This window comes from Hakea prostrata, chromosome 2 (assembly GCF_041222555.1).
Source record: "Hakea prostrata isolate BN-2017 chromosome 2, UWA_Hpros_2, whole genome shotgun sequence".
In the NCBI taxonomy this organism is placed as follows: domain Eukaryota; kingdom Viridiplantae; phylum Streptophyta; class Magnoliopsida; order Proteales; family Proteaceae; genus Hakea; species Hakea prostrata.
In genome coordinates this window covers 5,294,266-5,316,978 of record NC_142601.1, presented here as the reverse complement: position 1 = coordinate 5,316,978, position 22,713 = coordinate 5,294,266, and the positions used below count along the sequence as shown (strand labels likewise).

General features: G+C 36.8%; 1 protein-coding gene across 1 annotated transcript in view; it reads right to left on the bottom strand.

The window, feature by feature from the left end:
• Window positions 1-22,713, bottom strand: part of LOC149023434 (vacuolar fusion protein MON1 homolog) — a 42,486-nt gene that overhangs the window by 17,804 nt on the left and 1,969 nt on the right. The window contains exons 2-12 of the mRNA XM_089143974.1: window positions 22,082-22,161; window positions 21,904-21,975; window positions 21,765-21,804; window positions 20,467-20,568; window positions 19,669-19,790; window positions 18,223-18,355; window positions 12,289-12,380; window positions 7,948-8,029; window positions 7,641-7,705; window positions 6,651-6,950; window positions 6,316-6,407 (exon numbers count right to left, since the gene is read on the bottom strand). Coding sequence (XP_089000100.1) covers window positions 6,316-6,407; window positions 6,651-6,950; window positions 7,641-7,705; window positions 7,948-8,029; window positions 12,289-12,380; window positions 18,223-18,355; window positions 19,669-19,790; window positions 20,467-20,568; window positions 21,765-21,804; window positions 21,904-21,975; window positions 22,082-22,161 — 1,180 coding nt within the window. The remainder of the gene's footprint in view (window positions 1-6,315; window positions 6,408-6,650; window positions 6,951-7,640; window positions 7,706-7,947; window positions 8,030-12,288; window positions 12,381-18,222; window positions 18,356-19,668; window positions 19,791-20,466; window positions 20,569-21,764; window positions 21,805-21,903; window positions 21,976-22,081; window positions 22,162-22,713) is intronic.

The following is a 22,713-nucleotide window of genomic DNA, read 5'->3' as shown; positions in this document are numbered from 1 at the left end:
CCCTCAATAATTGAACCCCCTAAGCTAGAATTGAAAGAGTTGCCTTCTAATTTGAAGTATGCTTTATTGGGACAAGATAATTCTCTTCCTGTCATTGTTGTCTCTAATTTAACTTTTGACAAAGCAAAAGAATGATAATAGAGAAGCATTGGGTTGGTTTATCACTAACGTCAAAGGTCTAAGCCCTTCCATTGTACAACATCATATTCATCTTATGAAGGATGCTAAACCTTCTAGGGAGCCTCAACGGATTATGAAAATTTTCTATTACATGGTAAAGGTTTTTCTTGAAGTCTTTAGAGATGACTTTTCTATTCATGGTTTTTCATATTTAGAGTGTCTTCCCCATCATACATTGATATTGAAGATAAGACTAAAGCATCCCATGATAAGCACATCTTGACTGAAAGGTATACCCCTCATTTGTCTTCCTTGTTTATCTTTTCATGCATGCATTTAGGAAATTGCATTAATTAAGTGTTGGGGGTTTGGGAAACCTTCTTTATAAATTTTAACTTTGGCTTTTGGTTAATGTACATACCATTTCAATTGTTATCATGTGTGAAATGAGAGTGATTTTTGTACCCATCGTCAACACATAAAAACCCTGTTGAGAGGAAGGTAACTTGTATGTATGTTGAGATGGGATTTTCCTTAGAAAAATAAAAGGCCCTTAACTTAAGGCGTTGGACCATCTATAGGTTTTGTGGGTCCTTGTTTCTTTGCCTAGGAGTTGAGATCAATTTTTTGTATGGCATAACAAAAGTTTCAAAAAAAAGAGTAGAAAGTAAAGGTTGAATTCCTTGGAACTAGACAGGGCACTTCAACTCAGGAATCAAGGTGACTTGATCAAAACTCTTAGGAATGAGATTATTGAAAAGAACTCTCGCATCACTATCTATGTGGGCATATCTGCATATGCAAAGCAAAGCTACAAAGTAACTTGGGTTTCTGGTGTTTGCTCCACCATGTCATTCAAGCCAATCGTAGTGGAGTAAAGTAAAGTTCACTACTCAAAAGAAAAGAGAGATAAATACAAGTGTCATCAATGCCTTGGTAAAATTGTTTGGTCAAAAATACTTCAAAACCTTAGTCCTTGGTCCCCTTACTTTATGAGTGGTTTTGCTTAAAGGAGAGGTGTACTTGAAAGATATAAGGTGAGTCTTTGATTGAGATATATGCTTAGTCTCAAGAATCAATATGGGATAATAAAGTTCAAGTGTGGGGGATGTTAAATCATTGGTGAGAAAAATTGTCATAGCTATTGATACTGTATGAGTACTTACCAATTGTTAAGAGTTGAAATTTGCAATGTTTTATTTTAAGCTGAATTGGAATTTTGGATGTATATTCTCTACAAACATCCACGAGACAAAACTCGTCCTCTAGGGGTAACCTAGTGGTTTAATGGCTTGTTGCACATGCTAAGTGTAACCGTGATTCCTACGAAAGTGAGTTAGGGTTTTATTTTGTTGCATTAGTTTTTTCCCTGCATTTGTATTTTTTCCTTTTATTCTTGCTCGAGGACAAGCTTAGTCTAAGTGTTGGGGAATCTGATGAGCACATAAATGTGTGAAATCTTAGGGCATAAATCATGATTTTACACACTTAGAGTGGAGCTACCATGGGTTTTATGTTGTTTTTGCACAGTTTAAGACTTTTCAAGATTTAAACAAATATTTGGAGTATTGGGTATAAATCAAGCAATTTTACATGTCAAGAGGTCCGTTCAAATTCTCAAATGCGAAAATGGGTCTGATTTGGAGCATGATGGGCTAGAGATGTCATTATGGGCCAACTCCAAAATATTTTAGAGATAAATAAGCAAATTTTGATCTACGGCTGAGATTATAAATTATCAATCAAATCTACAGAGATATTATAGAGAGAGTCCTAATGGAGAAAAGAGTCCTTGCATACTTCAATATCTTATTTCCTATTTGGGATTTGATCAAAGAAAGAAAAAGAGGAAAAAGAATTATATTCAGAGAAGGAAGAGGGAAAAATCCCGTTTTTGAATGTCTCTGACCAATTTCGATCAAGCCCTTCATCGAACGGTCATCCGGTGTCCGATTGAGCTGATTTTCGGAGGAGAGCTTCACGACTTCTTGATCCTCAAATCCAACAATGGAATTGTGCATTTGATCTATCTAAACCAGTCCGATTAGTTCACCAAAACCCTAATTGGTTAAGTCATATAGGATCTCTGAGTTTGATTCAAATTCTGTCAAGATTCATATCCCATGTAAACTCTATAAAAGGAGAACGTGTTTTAGAGCTTAGGCAGAGCACATTTTCTTTTCTCTTCAATTTATTTTAGGATTTCTTTAGTTTTCTTTGATTGCTTTCATGAGATTTTAATTTCTAGAATGAATGTTTAGGTTTGATTTTTCTATGCAATGCAATTTCAAGTTCAAGTTTCAAGTTTGAGAATTCATTTTTCTCTGGGTCTAGCAATTGCAAATCTAGTTATTAGGGTTGGTTGAGATTCAAATCGTTTGTTCAATTCTTTTTTATTATTTGAAGTATAAAGATGTAAGTAACCTTCTTCAATAGTCTTCTCTCCCCCCTCCATTCCAACTTCTATCTACCCCTTCATATTCTTAATTTATGATTTACTTTCAGCATAAAAAAAGTTGTTTGTGAAATAAAAATAACCGCAAGCGCACGGTATCGTGTAGCTAAGGGGAAAATCTCAAGCAGATATGCCACTTAGAATTCAATCTCTTAATGGTAATATGAAAGTGCAATAATTCAAAGATTTTAACTAATTGATTAGATTAAATGAGCGGTCCTAATCCATACATCTAATTCAATTGAATTAAGACGAAAAATAAAGCAAACATAACCAACACATAATTAATAAAAGGCAGAAAAAAATGCGAACAATAAATAAATAAAAATAAAAGGAATCTGATCCGAGTGTCAGCTATGGATCTAGGGAAGGGGAGTATAATTATAATGACTTTGACCGTGGACCATTTGCCGTAGCTTACAGTCCACCGATCAGGGGAAAGGATATTAGAAGAACAAAAATTGCAGAAAAGAAATAATCAAAGCAATAAAAGGAAAGAGAAACCTTAACCAAAGAGAGGCACGATTGTAGGCATCTTTGATCAAGGACCCAAGGGAAGGGAGAACAATAAATTGTTGAAAGTAAATAACAGATAAATAAAAGAAAAAAGAAAACATTAACCAAAGAGAGGCACGACTGTAGGCATCTTTGATCAAGGACCCAGGGGAAGGGAAAACAATAAATAAATGCTGAAAGTAAATAACAGAGCAATAAAAATAAATATGAAACCTTAACCAAAGAGAGGCACGACTGTAGGCATCTTTGATCAAGGACCCAGGTGAAGGAAGAACAATAAATAAATGCTGAAAGTAATTGCTGAAAGTAAATCCTAAATTAAGAATATGGAGGGGTAGATAGAAGTGGGAATGGAGGGGGAAGAGAAGATTATTGAAGAATGTTACTTACTTGCATCTTTGAACTCCAAATAATAAAAAAGAATTGAACAAACAATTCGAATCTCAACCAACCCTAACAACCAGATCTAGATCTAGAATGATCTAGATCTACAATTGCTAGACCCAGAGAAAAACAAATCCTCAAACTTGAAACTTGAACTTGAACTTGAAGTTTCATTACATACAAAAATTAAACCTAAACATTCAATCTAAAAATTAGAATCTCACAAAAGTAATCAAGGAAAACTAGAGAAAGCCTAAATAAACTAAAGAGAAAAGAAAGAATGCTTCTACTAAGCTCTAAAAACGTTCTCCCTTGATGGAGTATGCTTTCCTTTTATAAAGTTTACATGGGATATGAATCTCGATAGAGTTTGAATCAAACTCAGAGTTCCTATCTAACTCAACCAATTAGGGTTTTGGCATACTAATCAGACTGACTTAGAGATATCAAATACACAATTCCACCATTGGATTTGAGGTTTAAGAAGTCGTGAAGTTCTCCTCCAAAAATCAACTCGATTGGACATCGGATGACCGTTCGATGAAGGGCTTGATCGAAATTGGACAGAGACATTCAAAAACGGGATTTTTGCCTCTTCCTTCTCTGAATATAATTTTTTTTCCTCTTTTTCTTTCTTTGACCAAGTCCCAAATAGGAAATAAGATATTGAAGTATGCAAGGACTCTTTTTCTCCATTAGGACTCTGTTAATAATATCTCTGTAGATTTGATTGATAATTTCTAATCTCAACCGTAGATAAAAATTTGTTTCTTTATCTCTAAAATACTTTGGAGTTGGCCCATAATCACATCTCTAGCCCATCATGCTCCAAGTCAGGCCCATTTTCGCACTTGAGAATTTGAACAAACCTATTGATGTGTTAAATTGAATGTTTCATACCCAAAACTCTAAATATTTGCTTAAATCTTGAAAAAGTCCTAAAATCTGCAAAAACAACATAAAACCCAAGGTAGCTCCACTTTAAGTGTGTAAAATGCATGTTTTATGCCCTAAGATTTCACACATAAATGTGCTCATCAGTGGTGACCTAAACCCCAACCACGGTTCGACAAGACTTTACCCAACAATCGTGGAGAACCCAATAGACGCTTCTTGTTGAGGGAGAGTGATTGAGACCCCCCAAAGGAGATTGGTGTTTACACTTAATGCATGTCTACCTTAGAGACTACATTATAGAGTTAGGAACCTCATACTATCACCATGCATATGTTTATTTATATTATCAGATACATGATTCTCTTATGAATTATGACATGGGAATTGGATGAATATATGATGTGAATGTTAGTTACCTCATTGAGTTCTATGAACTCATTCCTTTATTTTGCTTCTTTCTATAGACTTCATACAAATTATGAGGACCCCGCATTCGTTGAGGATCCTTTGTCAAGTGGCTATAAGGACAACGTAATTGGAGAGGAAGTGGAAGCACATGACGCTTCCTGTTTGTGTCAGGACTACTCTTATGGAGTTACATTTCCTTAGAGTTTCCTTAGATTATTTTCCACTACAGACTTTAGACATTCTTTCTTTTCTTGGAACTCTGGTGTTTAGTTTTTGAAGAGAAGTTTTGAACTATTGTAATCCTTTCTTTTTCATTCTTGATAATTAAATACTTGAATTTGTTTTATTTCATGTCCACTTAATTGTACTTTGTTATGTATTGTATGAAATTGTCACTGAACCTAGATCTTGGGTATAACCAATGTAAATATGGAAATGATGCAAGAGAAGACTAAGATCTTTATTAAAATGCAACAAAAAAGACAACAGCTAAAATTCAATATACAAGTAGTCAAATACAAGTGTAGAAGTCAGTAGTACACAGTTAACATAGTATAAATGTATAACATAACAGTATATGAATGAATTACAAATTACAAATCTACAATATGCATCACACCTATGAATAACCTAATAGTAGTTGCGCCATGGCGGCATCATCCTCATAAAACAGCCTACCCATTTTAAAGAAACCGTCATAAGGGTAAGGATTGTCACGGTGAAATTTAGAAAATTTCTCCCGAAATCTATACTTTTCCACTTCGACCCATATTTCGTTTCGGTTTTGCAAAATTTAAAACATTGATTAAATCAATATCTCTCACTCTCACATTCTCCCCCCCCCAGCCCCCAACCATCTGCAAATATGGCCTAACCCTAGTGCTGAGCACTCTCACCTCAACCTATCTCCTTAATAGAGTTCCCCTTTTTGGGCCAATGTGCCTAAAGTTAGATAATCCTAAACTACACGGTTATAAGAAGCCAATAACTTTTACAAAATTTGATTCTGCTTATTAAAGTCTGGATAAAAACGTTTCATCAGAATCTAAGAATGTTTATCAAGATATGAACGCATATTATAGTTACCTATCAAAAAGAAAAGAGCAAATTGCACTATCACCCCAAAATGGAGGCTTTAAAGCACTGACACCCCACTTTATGTTTGAAAAACACATAGGTCCTACTCTATTAGAATGGTTCGTTATATTATCGCAAAGACTATTTTACCCTTCCAAGAAATCTTATTTTCATTTACCCAAGAAAAAAAAAACATTCTTCCGCCTACGAAGGTTATTTGATGAAAGACATTGTTGTTGGATTTTTTCCTCCTCATATTTTGGTAAGGGCATTTTTTGAATTAAAAAAAAATAAACAGTGGGTTAACTGTTTTACTAACATAATGGACTAATGTGTTTAATGAATTGGGACGTCTGTGTTTTTCAAATATAAAGTAGGGTGTCAATGCTTTAAAGGCTCCATTTTGGAGTGCCAGTGCAATTTGCTCAAAAGAAAAAGGAGAAGAAAAGAAAAAATACCATAATTTTCATCTCTTCTGAACTGCGTTTTATGGGGTCCAGTTCCTTCATCATGCATGGAAGCATAAAGCTTTTGGTAGGCTCTATACAATCTGCAACACAATTTAGCCACAACTAATAAATCAAACTATAGCATAAAAATGTTTTCTAACCCATTACCCACCTCAAACTCACCCCTGAACAATAACACACATACACCCCACCCAAAAAATATATATATATATATATATATATATATATATATATATATATATATATATATATATATATATATATATATATATAGTTTGGAAGTTCAATCCTCACAAGGTGAATACAAGGTCCAGTAGTATCACCTTTTCTGTTGGCTGGAACTGTTAATTGGTGATGCGAACTCTGAAGATACATATTGATCCAGGAAAATGCTTCGATAAATGAAATGCCAAAGTCCAGCAGGACCACCAATTCCAAGATGAGCTTCTTTGAATCTCTCCTGTGATTCAGTTGATTGTCTGTCTTGCCCCAAATGAGGAGACAAAGACCCCAAGCGAGAAGAATCAACAGGAAGGTCTTCAACTCGCAGACCACCATCTAGCATGGACTTCTCCACTTCACTGAGAACATTTGACTTTAAGAGGACCACCTCAACCCGAACCCTGCAAATTTCTCTCTTTTAGACACCAAGAAAAAAAATGAATAGATGAAATTTCAGATAATGTAAAATTTGCAACACAAACAAATCGCACATTTGACTTGCTTCTCTATCAAAGGATAAATTTTATGTAAAAGGTTGCATGGACCTAATTTTGTGCTTCATTTTAACATATTAATTGAATGTTGTACACTCATATGTGTTCTACAATCTAACCAACCTAAAAATAAATTTACTTCAACTCGTAACAGAACAAAAACACGCAATGCTAATAACATAGGCATAAGCCAATAGGTGAGAAAACAAGTCGCGAAGTAAAATGATGCAGCTCCATCCAGAAGATCTAAGACGAATATCCAAACCAATAAAACATGAGTTTTGGACAACCCAGGAAGTGCCATAACAAGTTGTTTCAAAATGAAGAATATAAACACACTTCAACCAGAACAACTCAATGATCTCAGACTGTTGCTTCCCCAGTAATAACCAATCCCCCCACCTCCCCCCAAAAAAAAATGTTTGCCCTCATGTCCAAAGTAATGGTCAAATGCACCATGTACTGAGAATACCTTAAAGGAAATATGAAGAGGAAGAAAACCCTCTTTCTACTGTGCCTAAAAGGCATACACTTGACCTCACGGACTATCTGCCTAAGTCATTAATATTAATGATATTAAACCACAGATACAATTACCTGCAGTCTTTAAGATGAAAGAAGGAATCAGAATTAGTTGTAAGCAACACCAAGTATGTCTCTACCTGCCAAAAGATTATACACTCATATAAAACCTTGCATAATGGCATGGTCAATTATAAAATTAGCGCAAAAAGGTGGAAAGGGGGGAAAATGGAAGGCAAACAAAGGCTTCACATGCAAAAATAAATAAATAAATAGCATGTATTCAATGATCAGTGGCCTCCTCAGATTAGAACACAACTATTTGACCAAGATCCTTAAAAGTGTTCATATGAAATATAAAATGAATGCAAATATTACTCACGTCAAGGTAATGGACATAGGCATAAAGAAAGGCCATTGGATTATATCTTGGCAAGCAGATTGGTGAGAACGATTCGGATGTCCTGTGCAAAACAAACGGACCATAATACAAGTTAGAGACAATAAAGGAGTTTTAGACAAGAGGATGCTGATGCTTCAAACTTTTCATTATGTAAGAGGGATGCTAGTCTCTCCAAGGAAAGATTTAACCAGAAAATACAGGTTTTTTGAAGTATATGTTGGCTCCTTTGAGAAATTGACCATCAACCCAAGTCCCTAATTGAGTCACTGGTCCATTTGGAAAGAGTTGTAAGGATACCGTTAATAATTTCTTTTAGACATGATCTGCCAGTGGCAATGATGATTCACCTGAGCTTCTAAATAGTGTTAACTTTTTCATGCTATATTTTTATAAGATACCTTTGCAATTATTGATTTTCTTATGAAAGATGCATGTAAAATAAAAAGCAGAAACCATATGTATCCAACCAATTGTTGGAAAAGAACAAGAAGTTTTGCCATGGGTAGTAATCTTTGAGGTCAGGAATGTTCCTAACAATTTTAACAACATCCTAAAGGGTCAAGAGCTTAACAATTGAATAGGAATTGTTCTGTTAAACTACAAACACCCTTCATATGTCCCCCAGGAAGGCTGGAGAAAGCTTTAACCAAAAACTGAGATCTGTTATCCTATCTGAACACATCCCTATTGCAGAAGAGGGGGGGGGGGAGAAAAAAGGGGAAAAAAAGAAAGAAGGAAAAGGGCTGAGAATGTCTGTAACCCTTGAAACCAGACAATACACCATTTGGACAGTTGAATGGCTGAGGATATCTCTATCAGACTTATTTGTAGCTCTGATGAACATTTCTAAGGGTTTTCCTTTCCCTCGTCACCAGCTTTAAAATGCAAGGATAGGCTGTGGGGTTACAGTTTCTAAACAATTAATATAAACTGTGAGATTATTTATTTTGTTGCCACAACAGTGACATATCTTCACCAAACCTGAATACCTGAACCAGCAGTACCAAAAATAGGGGTTCTACCAGGCACAGGAGCTCAGCCAGAACCAGCCCCACAGTCATGATTACCACAAGTCCCTGACCCAAACTAGCCCAGGTTAGGAGTCAAAGACCAAAGTTGAAGTATCCAAAGTGTTTAAATCATGAGAAGTCTCAACCAATCAGCAGCAGGTTTAGTCTTGGTCAAAGATAATGTTGGTCACAACTTGCAACCAATTAATACCAACCTGACAACCTTTCTTCTCCTGCTGGGTGCTGGTGTTCCTTTGAGTGCTTCCCAATGATACGGTTAGATGATAAAGATAAAACCTACTCATAAGTCATAACAGCCTTTGGTAGGAAAGGCCAAGATCTCAATCTCGAGGCCCATCTCCCAACCCCCCAAAAAGAGTTGGCTCGAGATCTCACTGAGTTGGTGGACCTTTTCCCCAACTCAAGGAGTATTAGGGGTCATCTTGGGTGAAACTTGCCGTCCAGCCTATTTCAGCGCTTCTGAACATACTAGTAACCTCATATTTATGGGGGAAAACATGTAAATTCCATTTTGGACCCCAAGTGGGAAACGACTACAAAGTGAACCCCTAAAATGGCTTATTTGTACACATTATATATTCATGCAATAACGCTCAAATTTCAAAATTCAAACAAGCCTAATGCATTACACATGTTCATGGTTCAAAAACAGAGTTTAAATGATAATCAAATCATCAAAGTTACCACTTGAGAGTCAAGACTTGAGACCCTATGTGCTAAGCACATCATCTCACCTTGCTAAATGAAAAATCCCGTGAGATCTCAAGAGTTCTCCTACCATGTTTGGTAGAGGAGACATTTCAACAAACACAAGGTACATAGCAAAGATTCGAAGAAAGAATCAAAACCTTGAAAAAGTTGATACAACAACAACAACAATAAGCCTTGTCCCAACTAAATGGGGTCGGCTACATGGATTCTTGCCCTCCAATCAGTTCTGTTCGAGGCCATGCTAGATACAAGGCCTAAGCTATACATATCCTTTCTCACCACTTCTCCTAAGGTTATCTTAGGTCTACCCCTAGCTCTTCTAGTTCCTTCAATATGGATTATATCACTTCTCCGTACAGGAGCATTTATAGGTCTCCGTTGAACGTGGTCGTGCCACCTCAAACGACTTTCTCTAAGCTTATCACTTATGGGAGCAACTCCCAGCCCAACTCTAATATGATCGTTTCTTATCTTATCCATCCTAGTTTTGCCACTCATCCATCTTAGCATCCTCATTCTGCTACACTGAGTTTATCTATATGATTCTTTTTAACAGCCCAACAATCTGCACCGTACATCATGCTGGTCGAACAACAGTCCTATAAAATTTTCCTTTAAGCTTTAATGGAATACGCCGATCACATAAGACCCCGGACGCACCTCTCCACTTCATCCACCCTATTTTAATTCTTTGGGAAACCTCATCTTCCAAATCACCTCTTTTATTTATGATTGAACCTAGGTACCTAAAACAATCACTCTGAGGAATCTCTTTATCGTCAAGTATCACCACCTCATCATCTGGCCGATCATGACTAAAGTTACAAACTAAATATTCTGTCTTCGATCTACTAAGTTTAAAGCCTTTTGATTCCAAAGCTAATCTCCATGATTCTAATTTGGTATTAATCCCCACTTGGGTCTCATCAATCAACACAATATCATCCGCAAAAAGCATACACTAGGGGACCTTGAAAAAGTTGATATCAACACCAAAACCCTGAAAAGTCGATTTAAATCAATAAAAGGTTGTTTGGATCAACCTTGATTTCAGCTTCCAAGTTCCAACTCATTGAGAATCATCAATAAGAATCAACACAAAAATTGATAAAAATTGACTTCACGACCATCTTCCTGAAACTCAATCTCAAACCCCAAAACCATCAATCTCTACCTTTTTCCCTAAAAATGAACCAAAAACTTGATTTATTTGTTCTTGAATGCATCTAACACTCCATGAACAGTCACCACAAACAAAAGAAGAAAAAGAAGACCTAGTTCTCGATATTCAAACAAGAATTAGTCTCAAAAAATATTTCCAAGAATATAGCATAAGGTACTCTAGAAGGTTATAGCACTCCCTAGAGATCTTGCTCTAATACCATGTAAGCAACAATGAGAGAGAAGTTGAGGGAGAAGTGGAAGAAGAAAATCAAGACAAAGAAGTAGTACAATAAAAATCAATCCATTTGTGTAACCTTGGGACCCTCAACATTGTGTTGGATCTCCCTCCACATCCAATTAATAAGGACTCAAGTGACACCAAGGAAATACAAAACAAGAAAATAAATCAAAATAACTAAATATCCCCAACTAAAACGGAAACATTGAACTTCTGTTCTAACAGTTATCCAAACGATGCAAGTATGTCACCTAGAAGGCTTGCTCCAAAGGAAAAAGCTTTTGGATGGGTTATGTAGGAGTTAAGCCTTTGATTCGATGGGTAAGGGGCCCAAAAGAGGGGTAGACATTAGGAAAACAGAATAAAGAAAGATAGGAGTTTAGAAGCCTTTGGCAAGTCATCCTCCACCATCTTCTTCTAATTTCTCCCTGAACTCCAAGCCTTTATACCAACTGGTTGCTGGTTATGTTCTTTTACATGATTAATGAGCTCAAGAAACCTAAAAAGATGGAAAAGTACGATAAAGATCGAGCCGTTAACATATACATAATCAAACATGAACTGAGAAAATTAAGTTAAATTTTCACAAAAGAAAAAATCTCAATTGGTTACAGGAAAGAAAATCTAGCTTCCACAGGAACCTACCTACCTTTTCCCTTGGGAGATAGAATAAGCTTTTAACTAATTTCATCCTGCTAAACACATACTAATGTTAGGTCTAACTTCAACCGAAACTGCAATAGGTATTTTTATGAAGCCTTGTTTATGACTTGGTTTGACTTCATGTGTTTCCACTGAGCAATGATTCATAGGTGGTTCAAAAACCTTAATAACTGCAGGACGTAGGATTTATGACTAAAACACTAATTAAATAGGGATAATTTGAAGTACCTATGTTCATCAGTCTGGACATCCCCCAAGGTCGATGGAGGCCGATATGAGAAGCCATGAAATTCAGCTCAAATACTTTTTTTTTCAAGTTCTCATGAGTCATGACACATTCATACACATATATTAAAGGAACTTTGAAAACATATCACATATAAAATCTAAAAGAATATAAATGCAAAAAATAATTCTAGTATTTTTCCATGCAATAATTACTTTGCAAAATTCTCAAGACAAACAGATAAAAACAAAGCAAGAGATGAGCAACCCAATAGAGCTTCTAATTACCTAAAGGATTCAGAAGACAAGATAAAATTGGAAAGTAGCAGCATATCATCAGGATGAAGTGAAGCCTTTTGTGCACCAACAAGACTGATAACCTGCAACAGTATACTTCGGGTCATGTTATACTCTAGATCATAATTCATATTCTCGGAAAGTGCAATTTTGTGGCATAATAAGGTATGAGTTTCTAATAACTCAAACTACTGATATTTAAAGCAAGTGGAGGATTTGATAAGATTGTAGCTGGGGTGGCGGCTATACAAATAGATATAGGATGATTGGTCACATTTCTACAGGAATACATTAATGTTTCAATATGTAGCTCGTAATCCACTCACTAGCCTCTAGAAAGTCAAATACTAGACTGATAAAAGAGTCACAAGCAAGGCTCCTAAAGAGTAGTAAAGCCTCACAAAATAATAAAGTGTACGGAGTAAAACCGGCCACTTTCCAACATGGCACGCCAAATAGGGTTGAGGCCTACACCAAACAGCGCTAGTGTTGAGGTTATGGGGTGTCAGACATGTTTGAACCATTGCATGCAAAAATGTTTTTGAAATCAGAACCTAAAAGTATATATTACATACACCTAAACATTGATAAAATGTGAATTGTTATGCTTTCGCTCGTGAGGAGGTTTTAACTCTACCTAAAACAACTCATATACCATAAATTTAGTATAAACCAACATGATCCATTGACCAAATATTAATACTATACTGAGAAAACATGTCATTGTGCGCTAACACAACATGACCTGTTAATAAACAAGCAGATCTACAGTTAGGATACTTTGACAATTCTGAAAAATGGGCAGGTTAGGATTAAAACAATTTTGACACAGCTCAGAAACCAAAATTGACATAATCCATCGCTCTATCAGTTTATCAAGTGTACATAGATAAGGCTAATATCAGCCCATTAAAACACCCTTTCACAATAGATAACCCAAAAATAAATATTCAAAGCCCTTATAATCCACTCGGGCCTTGAGATCAAGCCCATACAGAGAAAAACAAACTGAGTAGCCCAGATGTGAACTAAAACTCCCAGGTTCAGTTAAACTAGAAAACTAATTCAAACCATGAAACACAAGACCAGTGTACGAGGGGAAAATAGGAAATAAAGGAGTCTTGATATTTAGCGCCAAGCACTGAATCTCGAGAGGGCTTTGGTGACTTATTTGACTCCAGATAGGATCCCATTTTGGGGGTTTCAAGATTAAGTGCAATTCTCTTTATTTTTCTATAAATGAAACCGATAGTACATGGAGTATCTCACGACGACAGTGAAGCTCCCATCATCCTCTCTCTCCGATTTCTCTTCTCTACTCTATCTCCCTTTGCTCTTCTTCTCAAGCTCTCTCTCTCTCTCTCTCCTTTGTTTCTCTAAAAGATCACAACTAGAATAGACACCGGCCTACATACTCGCAATCTTAATGTGGACCATCAGAAGGTGCAAGAAGACTTAGGGAGCCATCTCTTCCACAACCCACTGATGTATCCCACCCCCAGGCAGCCCAAAAAGAGCCTAGAAGGGGCTCAAGCCCATCCAAAATAGGGTCCAAACAAAGGGGGGCTGAATATCACCAAGGGGCAAAATGGTCATTTCCCCCTAGAATCAAGTTTATTTAGCAGGGTTAGTTCAGAATTATTTCTGGTTTTATTTTCTAACTTGCAGTCTTAGTGATTAAGTAATTGGTGTTTCCCTTTATTAAGAGTCTTTGAGTCGTAAAGTAGGAAAGATTTACTTCCAGTACTAATTTTTAGGTGCTAGTCTAGTAAGTTTGGGTTGCTTAGCAACCAAGCTTCCTTATTCGAGTCTAAGTCCTTTGTTTCAAGCTATAAATAGCCTTTTTAGTGTAAGTTATTTACAATTTGGATTAATGAATTGATTTGAGTTTGAGAATTTGACTTTGGGAAAGTTGTCAGATTCCCCTTGGAACCCTACGGCTGGAATAGAGTGCTCTTGTTTCAAGTTTTGAGATTCTTTCATCATCTTTTCAAGCTCATCTGCAGAATTCCAGCAAGCTTACCTCAATTCAAGTAAAATTAAGACAAGACACCCCATCCCCTATAGTTGCAGCCATTCCCAAACCCAAACCCTAACCACAGTAGCTCTTTTCCCCCTTTTACTTCTTCCCACGTTTTCAGTCCCAACCCCACTAGGATTCCCTCAATCCCAGCCCCAAAACCATAGTTGTCAAAGCATCCGCCGAGGTGGCAAAGCGGTTTTTAAGCTGCTTAATTTTTGACTGCTTAATTGAATAATTGATTTTTTTTCCCCGCCTTGTGCGCCTTATTGCTGCCTAGACGCTAAAGCAGCCGCTTGTTTTACATTTTGTAATTTGTACATATTATTGTCTCACTTTTTTTAATCATAATGTATTCTACAAAGCCATCATAGTTGTCAAGGCGTCGCTTAATCGTCGCCTCGGCGTCTAGGCTCCTTTGGAGCGCCTCAAATTGGCGTCGCCTTATTTTTAGGCAATAAGGCGTCCACTTTTTTTTCTTTCTTTTTTAAATCACGAGAAAAATGCCTAATCGAAGGCATATATTGAAATACTTATTAGATTCCAATTGTAAAGTATCTATTGTTTGAACCTATATGCATATGTATAATGACGCTACATGTGATCAAATGTTAAAATAAAAATAAAAACAAACAAAATTGAAAGAGAATAAGTTTTTGACTCAAGTCTCACACTCTCACTCTCACTCCTAATCCCTAATCTCTTTCTCTCTTCCTCTCTTCTTCTCTTCCATTCCTGCAGCGACACTCCGGCAAGCAGTGGCCAATGACAAGCAACTTCTTCTCTTCCTTTCTTCTTGCGACTTTTTATTTAGGACCTATTATGTGTGGTTTGTAGTATGTTGGATGACTTGAGGTAGTCTGATATTAGTTTTTTTATTATATAAGATATGATAGATTTAGAGTGAATGAGATGTACACTAAAAATTTCACTTAAAACGCCTCAAAAGCGCCTCGGAGGGCGCCTCGTCGACTCATCACCTCAATTAGCCTAAACAGCCTTGCATCGCCTTGTCGCCGTGACAACTATGAAAGCCATATATAAATTTATAGAGGTGAGTCATTTCGGAATCGAAGCCCAATTTGCAAATGAACTCCGAGGCCCAAAGTGTCTGTCGGCAACAGAATGTGAAGCATAAGTCATACTCAACATCGATAATCAATGAGTCATTAAATAAACAATGACTTGGAACAGACAACAGAATGTGAAGCATAAGTCATACTCAACATCGATAATCAATGAGTCATTAAATAAACAATGACTTGGAAATCGGAATAATGAGATCTATTAACTTATCATGTTGGCACTGTTTGATAAAAAAATAAAAATGAAAAATGGATACATCAATTTTGATTCCAATTCAAATATTATTCATGTATATTTAAGAAAAAAATCAAGTTAAAAATAATTTGTAAAATAATTTCACTAAACTATATATGAATAATATTGTTGAATGTTTAACTTATTATAAAAAGTATTTGTATAAAAAAGTAGTTTAAAAGTAGTTGTATTAAAAAATTTGACAACTTTAGCCGCTTTATTGTCACCTAAGCGCCGCTTTGTCGCCTATGCAAAACCCCAGTCGCTTTGCCGCTTTGACAACTATGCCCAAAACCACCCATTGTACCCTCATTAGGATTGCCTAAGCTAGAACCTAGTCCTAATCTTAAAAACCCCAAAGTAGCCCTAATTCTAGTGTTCAGAATTTCTGCACCTCATCTTCTTCTTTGAGAAGAGTTGCAGAATTTTCTTTAGAAGCTCCATTAACCCTAAGTCAGACTTTCCAATCCCCATTAACCTTTCCAAAGCCCTTAGTCCTAAATCTGAAATATAAAACCAGCAAACTCAGAGACCAAAAGCCCACTGGCCGAAACTTCTGAAGCTCCAACTGAATCCCAGTTGCATTAGGATTCCAATTTCGAACCTAAACGGCTAAACCTCAAACATCACTTTGTTTCAGATCTGTAACTCAATCACAACAGGTTAGAACGGCAATCCAAGGCCCATCCTAAATCCTAACCAAAACCTAACCCTAACTGAGTCCCAATTGGCCAAGGACTGGAATTCCCAAATCTAAGTTGAATTAATATTTAATTTCAGACCTGAAATCACAATCCCAGCAGCCTTATAACCCCTAGAACCCTTAGCCAAAGCCTCCATAAACCTAGTTGAGTGCTGAAATGCAATTAGAAGATCTTGAAGTCTAACCCTAAACCTGGGTTAACATCACCCACTGAGGAGCCTCATCATTCAAGGGTATTTAGGTTTTTTTGGTGCCCTAATCTATCTTGACTAATCCCAGTAGAATCAGAAGTTCACCAGGAGTCCAGGTCTATCCTTACTTTGCTGACTGGATCACTCTTTGATGAGATATGAGAGAGTTCTAGTCCATCTAGGAGTCTTAATTTAAGGTCTGTTATAGTCAGAGTCCTAGTAGAAGTTAGCAGTCCTTTTTACCTTTTACTTTGCTTATTTAAATTCAGTTGTAATTAGTAGTGGCTAAGTCTAGCTTGAGTTGGAGTCCATATTAGAGTAGAAGTCTTTTAAAGAGTAGGTCTGCCTCAAGTTGAACTCCCTAGGTAACGAATTTCACTGGGAGTTCCTTTTTGTTTGGATACAAATTCAACGCCAGGGAATGTAACAAACCAGATATGATTATTGAATAAAATTGCTGAGAATTATAGCCAAGGAGGATCAATGGGTTAAGTTAGGTTTCCAAAAGGAGGAACCCTGTTGCAGCCCCAGTGACTGTTTTTCATCATTCAAGCAATTCAGCAGCAGCCTTGTTTCTTCACTCCTTCAAGTTTCAGCAAGTACCAATCCCACCCCCCACCCCCCCAAATTCCCAACCCAAAGGCATACCCCAGCCTTTCCCCCCCCCCTCTTTCCCTGCGGCATTCTTCTGGAACCTTCTCAGCCCTAGAAACTTAAAAACCTTCTGTCCCCTCACTCTAAACCCTAATTCTCAGCCTGTCACCTTCGATTACAGCAACTTGCATGCCCCACCATTTCAAAACCCTAGAAATTAACCCTATTTATGTGCAACCCAAACCCTAGACCTAAAAAGAGAAACTGCAGGAAAATTAAGCAATTCATTGAAACCCTAGGCCTGTTAAACCCTATTGATTGAACCTACACCTCAATTCCCTTTAACCCTAGCGAACCTAAACACTAGAAACCCTAGTTGTAAACTGAAAACCTTAATTTCCCTTAGCCACAGGCTCTAAAAACCCTAATTGGGTCTGCTATTCATCAATAAACCAGTAAAGGTAATTCCCCCCTCCTTGGTTCACATCAAATCTGCATCACTGCTCCTCTTGAAGACCTAGAACTGCAAGCTCCTTAGCAAATGTACTAGCTAAAGAAGGAGCTAAGTGATAAATATTATACACAGAATTACTGAACCATATCCAATTGACAGTTACAAGGCATAAAGGTATTTGCATTGCTCCTGCCTATTTAGCACTAGAGGGTAAGTTTTGTGCTTGGTGCAACATCTTGTAGATCAATTACATCTCACAGTGCTAGCACAGTATTCATGGCAATATTTCAAACAATCATTTGTTGAGTTGCCAAAAAAAAAAAGAAATTGAAGCCATTTCAGGAACATCAATGATTCACACTGCATGTGCCGCAAATGGCACAAATCCAACAGAATATGATATATATTGTAGCATTTTAGCTTCCCACATACAAAAATATGATTAAAACTGAATCAGATAAGCTACAGACTTAATTGAGTGATCAATTCTCTAAATTCAAACCAACAACTGAAAAAAATTTCAAATAATCCAACATAGTTTAACTTTGGAATTTCATCTCCAGTATCCTGGTAAAATGATGAAATACCGTCTCTCATCGGTGTAATGCATAATTGCGTTTTTAACTTAGGTATAAAGACAAACCTTGTGCTTACACATTAATAATGCAAAAAGGACCCCAGATTCAGCAACATCTTGCAGTATAGCACCTGCTGCTTGCCTTGTTGGGTACGCAAGAGGGAGACAAGTATAAGCATGAAGAAATGTAGCAGGGTTCCTAAAATCAAATTAATAAAAAGGATTAGCAGCACCATCCAAATAACAAGAAATTCAAGTGATACATAGTATACTTTAAGATATTGATTTTGATATCTATTGTAAGTTCTATGTTGATTGCTGATGACTTGATGTCGCTTAGTATTGATTCTTTATGACTTGATGTTACTAAATATTGATTTTTTGATGACTTGATGTGCCTCGAAGTTTACTCTCTATGATGACGTGGCTTAATGTTGATCTTTTCAATGATATAAGGTATCTATTGTGACATACTAAACAATGTTAGGAAAAGGGGGCAAATAAAAATTAACACTTGGGCACCTTGCATGGTCAAAGAACTAACAAGATCTAGCAAGGTATCTGCTTTTTGTAAATGGCAAGACAAGACCAAAGGTGATCCAAGAAATTAGATCTCAGTCCAGTCAAGATCTCAGTTGAGCCAAGATTTTGACCCAAACTCTAACAAACCCATCTTGTAAAAAGGGTCCAATTTAATCGAGTTGAGCCGTCCCGATCGCACCGGGAGGAAGCACTTTCCCCACTTTCTGAGCTGCTGCTGCAGGATTTGCTGGAAATGCTCTACTACTTCGCCAGATCTTTGCTATGACAACATACTCCAATTGATTTTCGCATTCCTACACCATTTATACTTCATTCTGTTCATTTCCAAGCTAATCTACAAGAAGGTAATCTTTATTTGTATAGTGCTTAGCAAAGAGGGTCTTGAATCTCGATCTCAACTTGTAACTTTGCCATTTTGATTATCAATACAACTTAGTAATTCAAATTATGTAAAATGTGTGATGTACCGGACTTGTTTGAAGTTGAACATTGAACATTAATGTATGAGTACATGATTTATAATTTGTACAACAGGTTATCTTAAAGTTTTATTTTAGCGAGGGAACCCCCATTTACTACCCCTTTTTATACATATGAGGTCACCAGGGTGTTCAAAAGTGTGAAATAGGCAGGACAGCAAGTTAATATAGTTCATATCCTAAGTGTGGGTGGGTGGGGGTGGGTGGGGAATCCCCCCAGCTTGGTGAGATCTCAGGTCAAACTGTTTTTTTTGAAGTGGCAAGATTGGCCTGGAGATTGAGTTTCACCTCCCCAGTCCCCACCAACCTGGGTCACCTTGCCACCTTGATACACGAATATACATCAGAAGGCAACTCTTGAAATGTGTACATAGATTACTTGTTCATCAGAAGTGTTCAATGCCATAAAGGATATTGAGATTAAAAAAATCGACAAAGTAAACTTTTATTTATATTCACAACGTAGAAAGGGGAAAAGTGAGAAAGTAACCAGCTGAAGGAATGAATCAGCGATGAGAAAACAGCATCTGTCCCTCCAAGCAGTGGAGACATATCAAATTTTGGGTTCTTATCAAAGCATCTATTTACTGACTTCGTCAAAATTAGTATAATCTGCCACCATAAAACCAAAACACTAATCAATGAGTAAAATGAAAACAAACCTGGAGAAAGTGAACATCCATTGGAATGTAAAGCATATTTAATTGAGATAATAACTTGCTGCAAATATAAAAGTGGCAGTGTTCCCATACTTTATTCCCTTTGTAGGAACCCTTCCCCCACACATGCCCACTGTAGATGACAAAGCATACAGATTGAAGATTGGCACGTGCTCAAAATTCAACGGAAATGTTTCCTAAATCACCACTCAGTCATTGTCTAACATTCCAGGATCATCCAGTTTCTCCATGTTCATTAAGTGATCTCAAACTAGTCATGCCTTATGTTTCATGCTCATCCAGTTACTCCATGTGTCATTAAGTGATCTCGAACTTTTATTTTCTTGCAACTGTCTGAACAGAAGGCATCATTCAAAAAACATGGAGAAAACCCATATATGGTAGATCTTAAAATAAAAATAGGCCCTCAAGTTTGACATAGGACCTATACTAGGAATTCCCCAAAATTCCACAATATCTTGTCCACATAAGAAAAGGTAGTGAATCTATGGGAATGGAATTCTACAGTTCTTACACCATAAACTTGGCTGTGGAGTAAAGAGCGTATTTTGGCTATCCACCCCCAGATAAGATCCACATTAGGAAGGTTGAAAAGATAGGAGTACTACCTGTCCATAAATGAGATCCAGTTGCCCCTTTAAAACTTCATATGGTTCTTCAGTACAGCTGATGCACACTAAGTAAATGGGCCCCTTCACGAGAAAAACCACCTGAAATAAAGCAATTTCTAGTGAACCAACAACATTATTATCTATAATCTAAGGCACGCCTGTTCCTCTCTTCTCTCTCCCTTGTGAGTGCTATGCCTTACATATCCAATATGGATCAAAGCAAAAACAGCATAAATTAGCCACAAACACTCTGAAAAAGAAGATTAACGTCAACTTTTTTTTCCCCTTCCTTTTTGTATGTGACAGTGTGTTTGTATTAAATTATTTCACAAGGACTTAAGTGCCCCAAAAACAAAGACGAGTTCTAATGACACCCTGCCCTTTGTCTGTACAGTCATCTACCAAAGATTAGTCAACTGGAATAAAATGGATTCTCTTTTAATTAAATACAGAATTAATCGACCATGAATGTCTAATTAGTTAAGGGCCTGTTTGGTTACATGAATCCAAAGATTTGAAATATCTGGATTCATGAATGCGAGATTTATACCCGTTTGGTTGTGAAAATATCTAGATTCATGAAATCTAGAGATAAGGAAAATCTTTTTACACTAAAAACGTGAATCTGTCAATTTATGGGTATGGGGTGAAATCCAAAGATTTCATCTCTACTATAAAAACGCTAAACATTTGTGCATTCACAAAAATCACAAATGAATCTACAGATTTCATTCCACATATTCGGTTAACCAAATAGTTAATTTCATAAATTATGACTCCACAGATTTAAAATCTATAGATTTGAAATCTCCAAACTCATGTAACCAAACGGGCCCTAAGATAACCTCCAAGTCACTATCATCACTAAATAAGCAGTCTGCCACTGTCAATAATCTTCCCAAAACAAGTAACCTGCAGGATTCTACCCATTTCAGCCCAGCCCAAAATTGTCCCACCCACACCATTGTATCAGCAGGGTAAAGGGCCTGGCCTGTATTTTAAAAGCTTAAGCTGATTTTGGGCTGGCTCCAAAGTCCAGACAAGGGTTGGTTCTGCCCAAGCATTGAGCAGTCAGAACACTCTCCCTTCGCCAGTAATTTGCAGGACAGTACCTACTTCAGCCAAGAATTTTTGCGAAATCCACTTCATAAGAATAAGCAAGTGGAGTATCAAATGGAAAAGATTAAGCGTAAGAAAGGGCCATCAGAGAATATATGTAGAAGCACATTCTTCACTCTTTTTTTTTTTTTTCTTTTTTTTTTTGGGGGTGGGGGGGAGGAGGGAAACTAGCATACCTGGTGTTTCCCGGCCCTTACAAATTTAACACGATCTCCCCTATAATAAGATTAGCAGAAAAAACAATCAATCCCTCTTTTCAGTGTATCTTCAACCTAAGTGTGACCTAGAATTACAAATAACTTAGTGGTCACATACCCATCCTCCACAAAGGAAATGATTGCTTGCAAGGTTGCCGAAAATCCTGCTAGCTTGTGCTCGTCCCCATACCTAGAATATCAACAATATAACATAGAAAGCTTATAAAATAAATAAGACAGACATTCTAGACTCCCGGATAGACAAATTTTGGGGTTTCTCAGCAACTAAGACAGACCTGGAGAATATTGGCTTGCCGGAGTGACTCAGCACAAAAAAATGCTTCTTCCTTTTTCTCCAAGAAATTGAAGCATCATCCTGCATCATTGATTAACGGAAACATTGATGAGGTAGTTCAAACCCTGGGTAGAAGTAACAACTATCTTAACCAAAGCTGTGATAAAGGAAAGGCAATTCACTGGTTCAGATTTATTGGCCAAGATATCTATCCAATTTATGGATATCACAGTCAGATGTAAGTATGTAACCACTACTGCCACAGTAATTAGGCTGTCCAATTAACCAACACCCTAATTTTAATCATAAGTCAAAAACTTGTCATACTCTCAGGAAAATTTTGTTGAGCTTGACAAGGCCAGAATTTCAGCTGATGTTCCTTTGGCCAAAGTTCCACCAATTTCAGTCAAAATTTAGTGACTTTTGGTCCACTTTGTAGTCCATACTTTGTATCATGTACTTGTAACAGTATTACATAGTTGGGACATGAATGTCCAAGTTACGACTTACAAGTACTTTGTGCTATTTCATAAATAATTTAATCAAAATTGTGTTTCTTTATTCATGGTGCATACTTTGGGTGTATACACAAACTAACTAGTTTCCTAATCAAACTGCGGATAACTGCTTAAT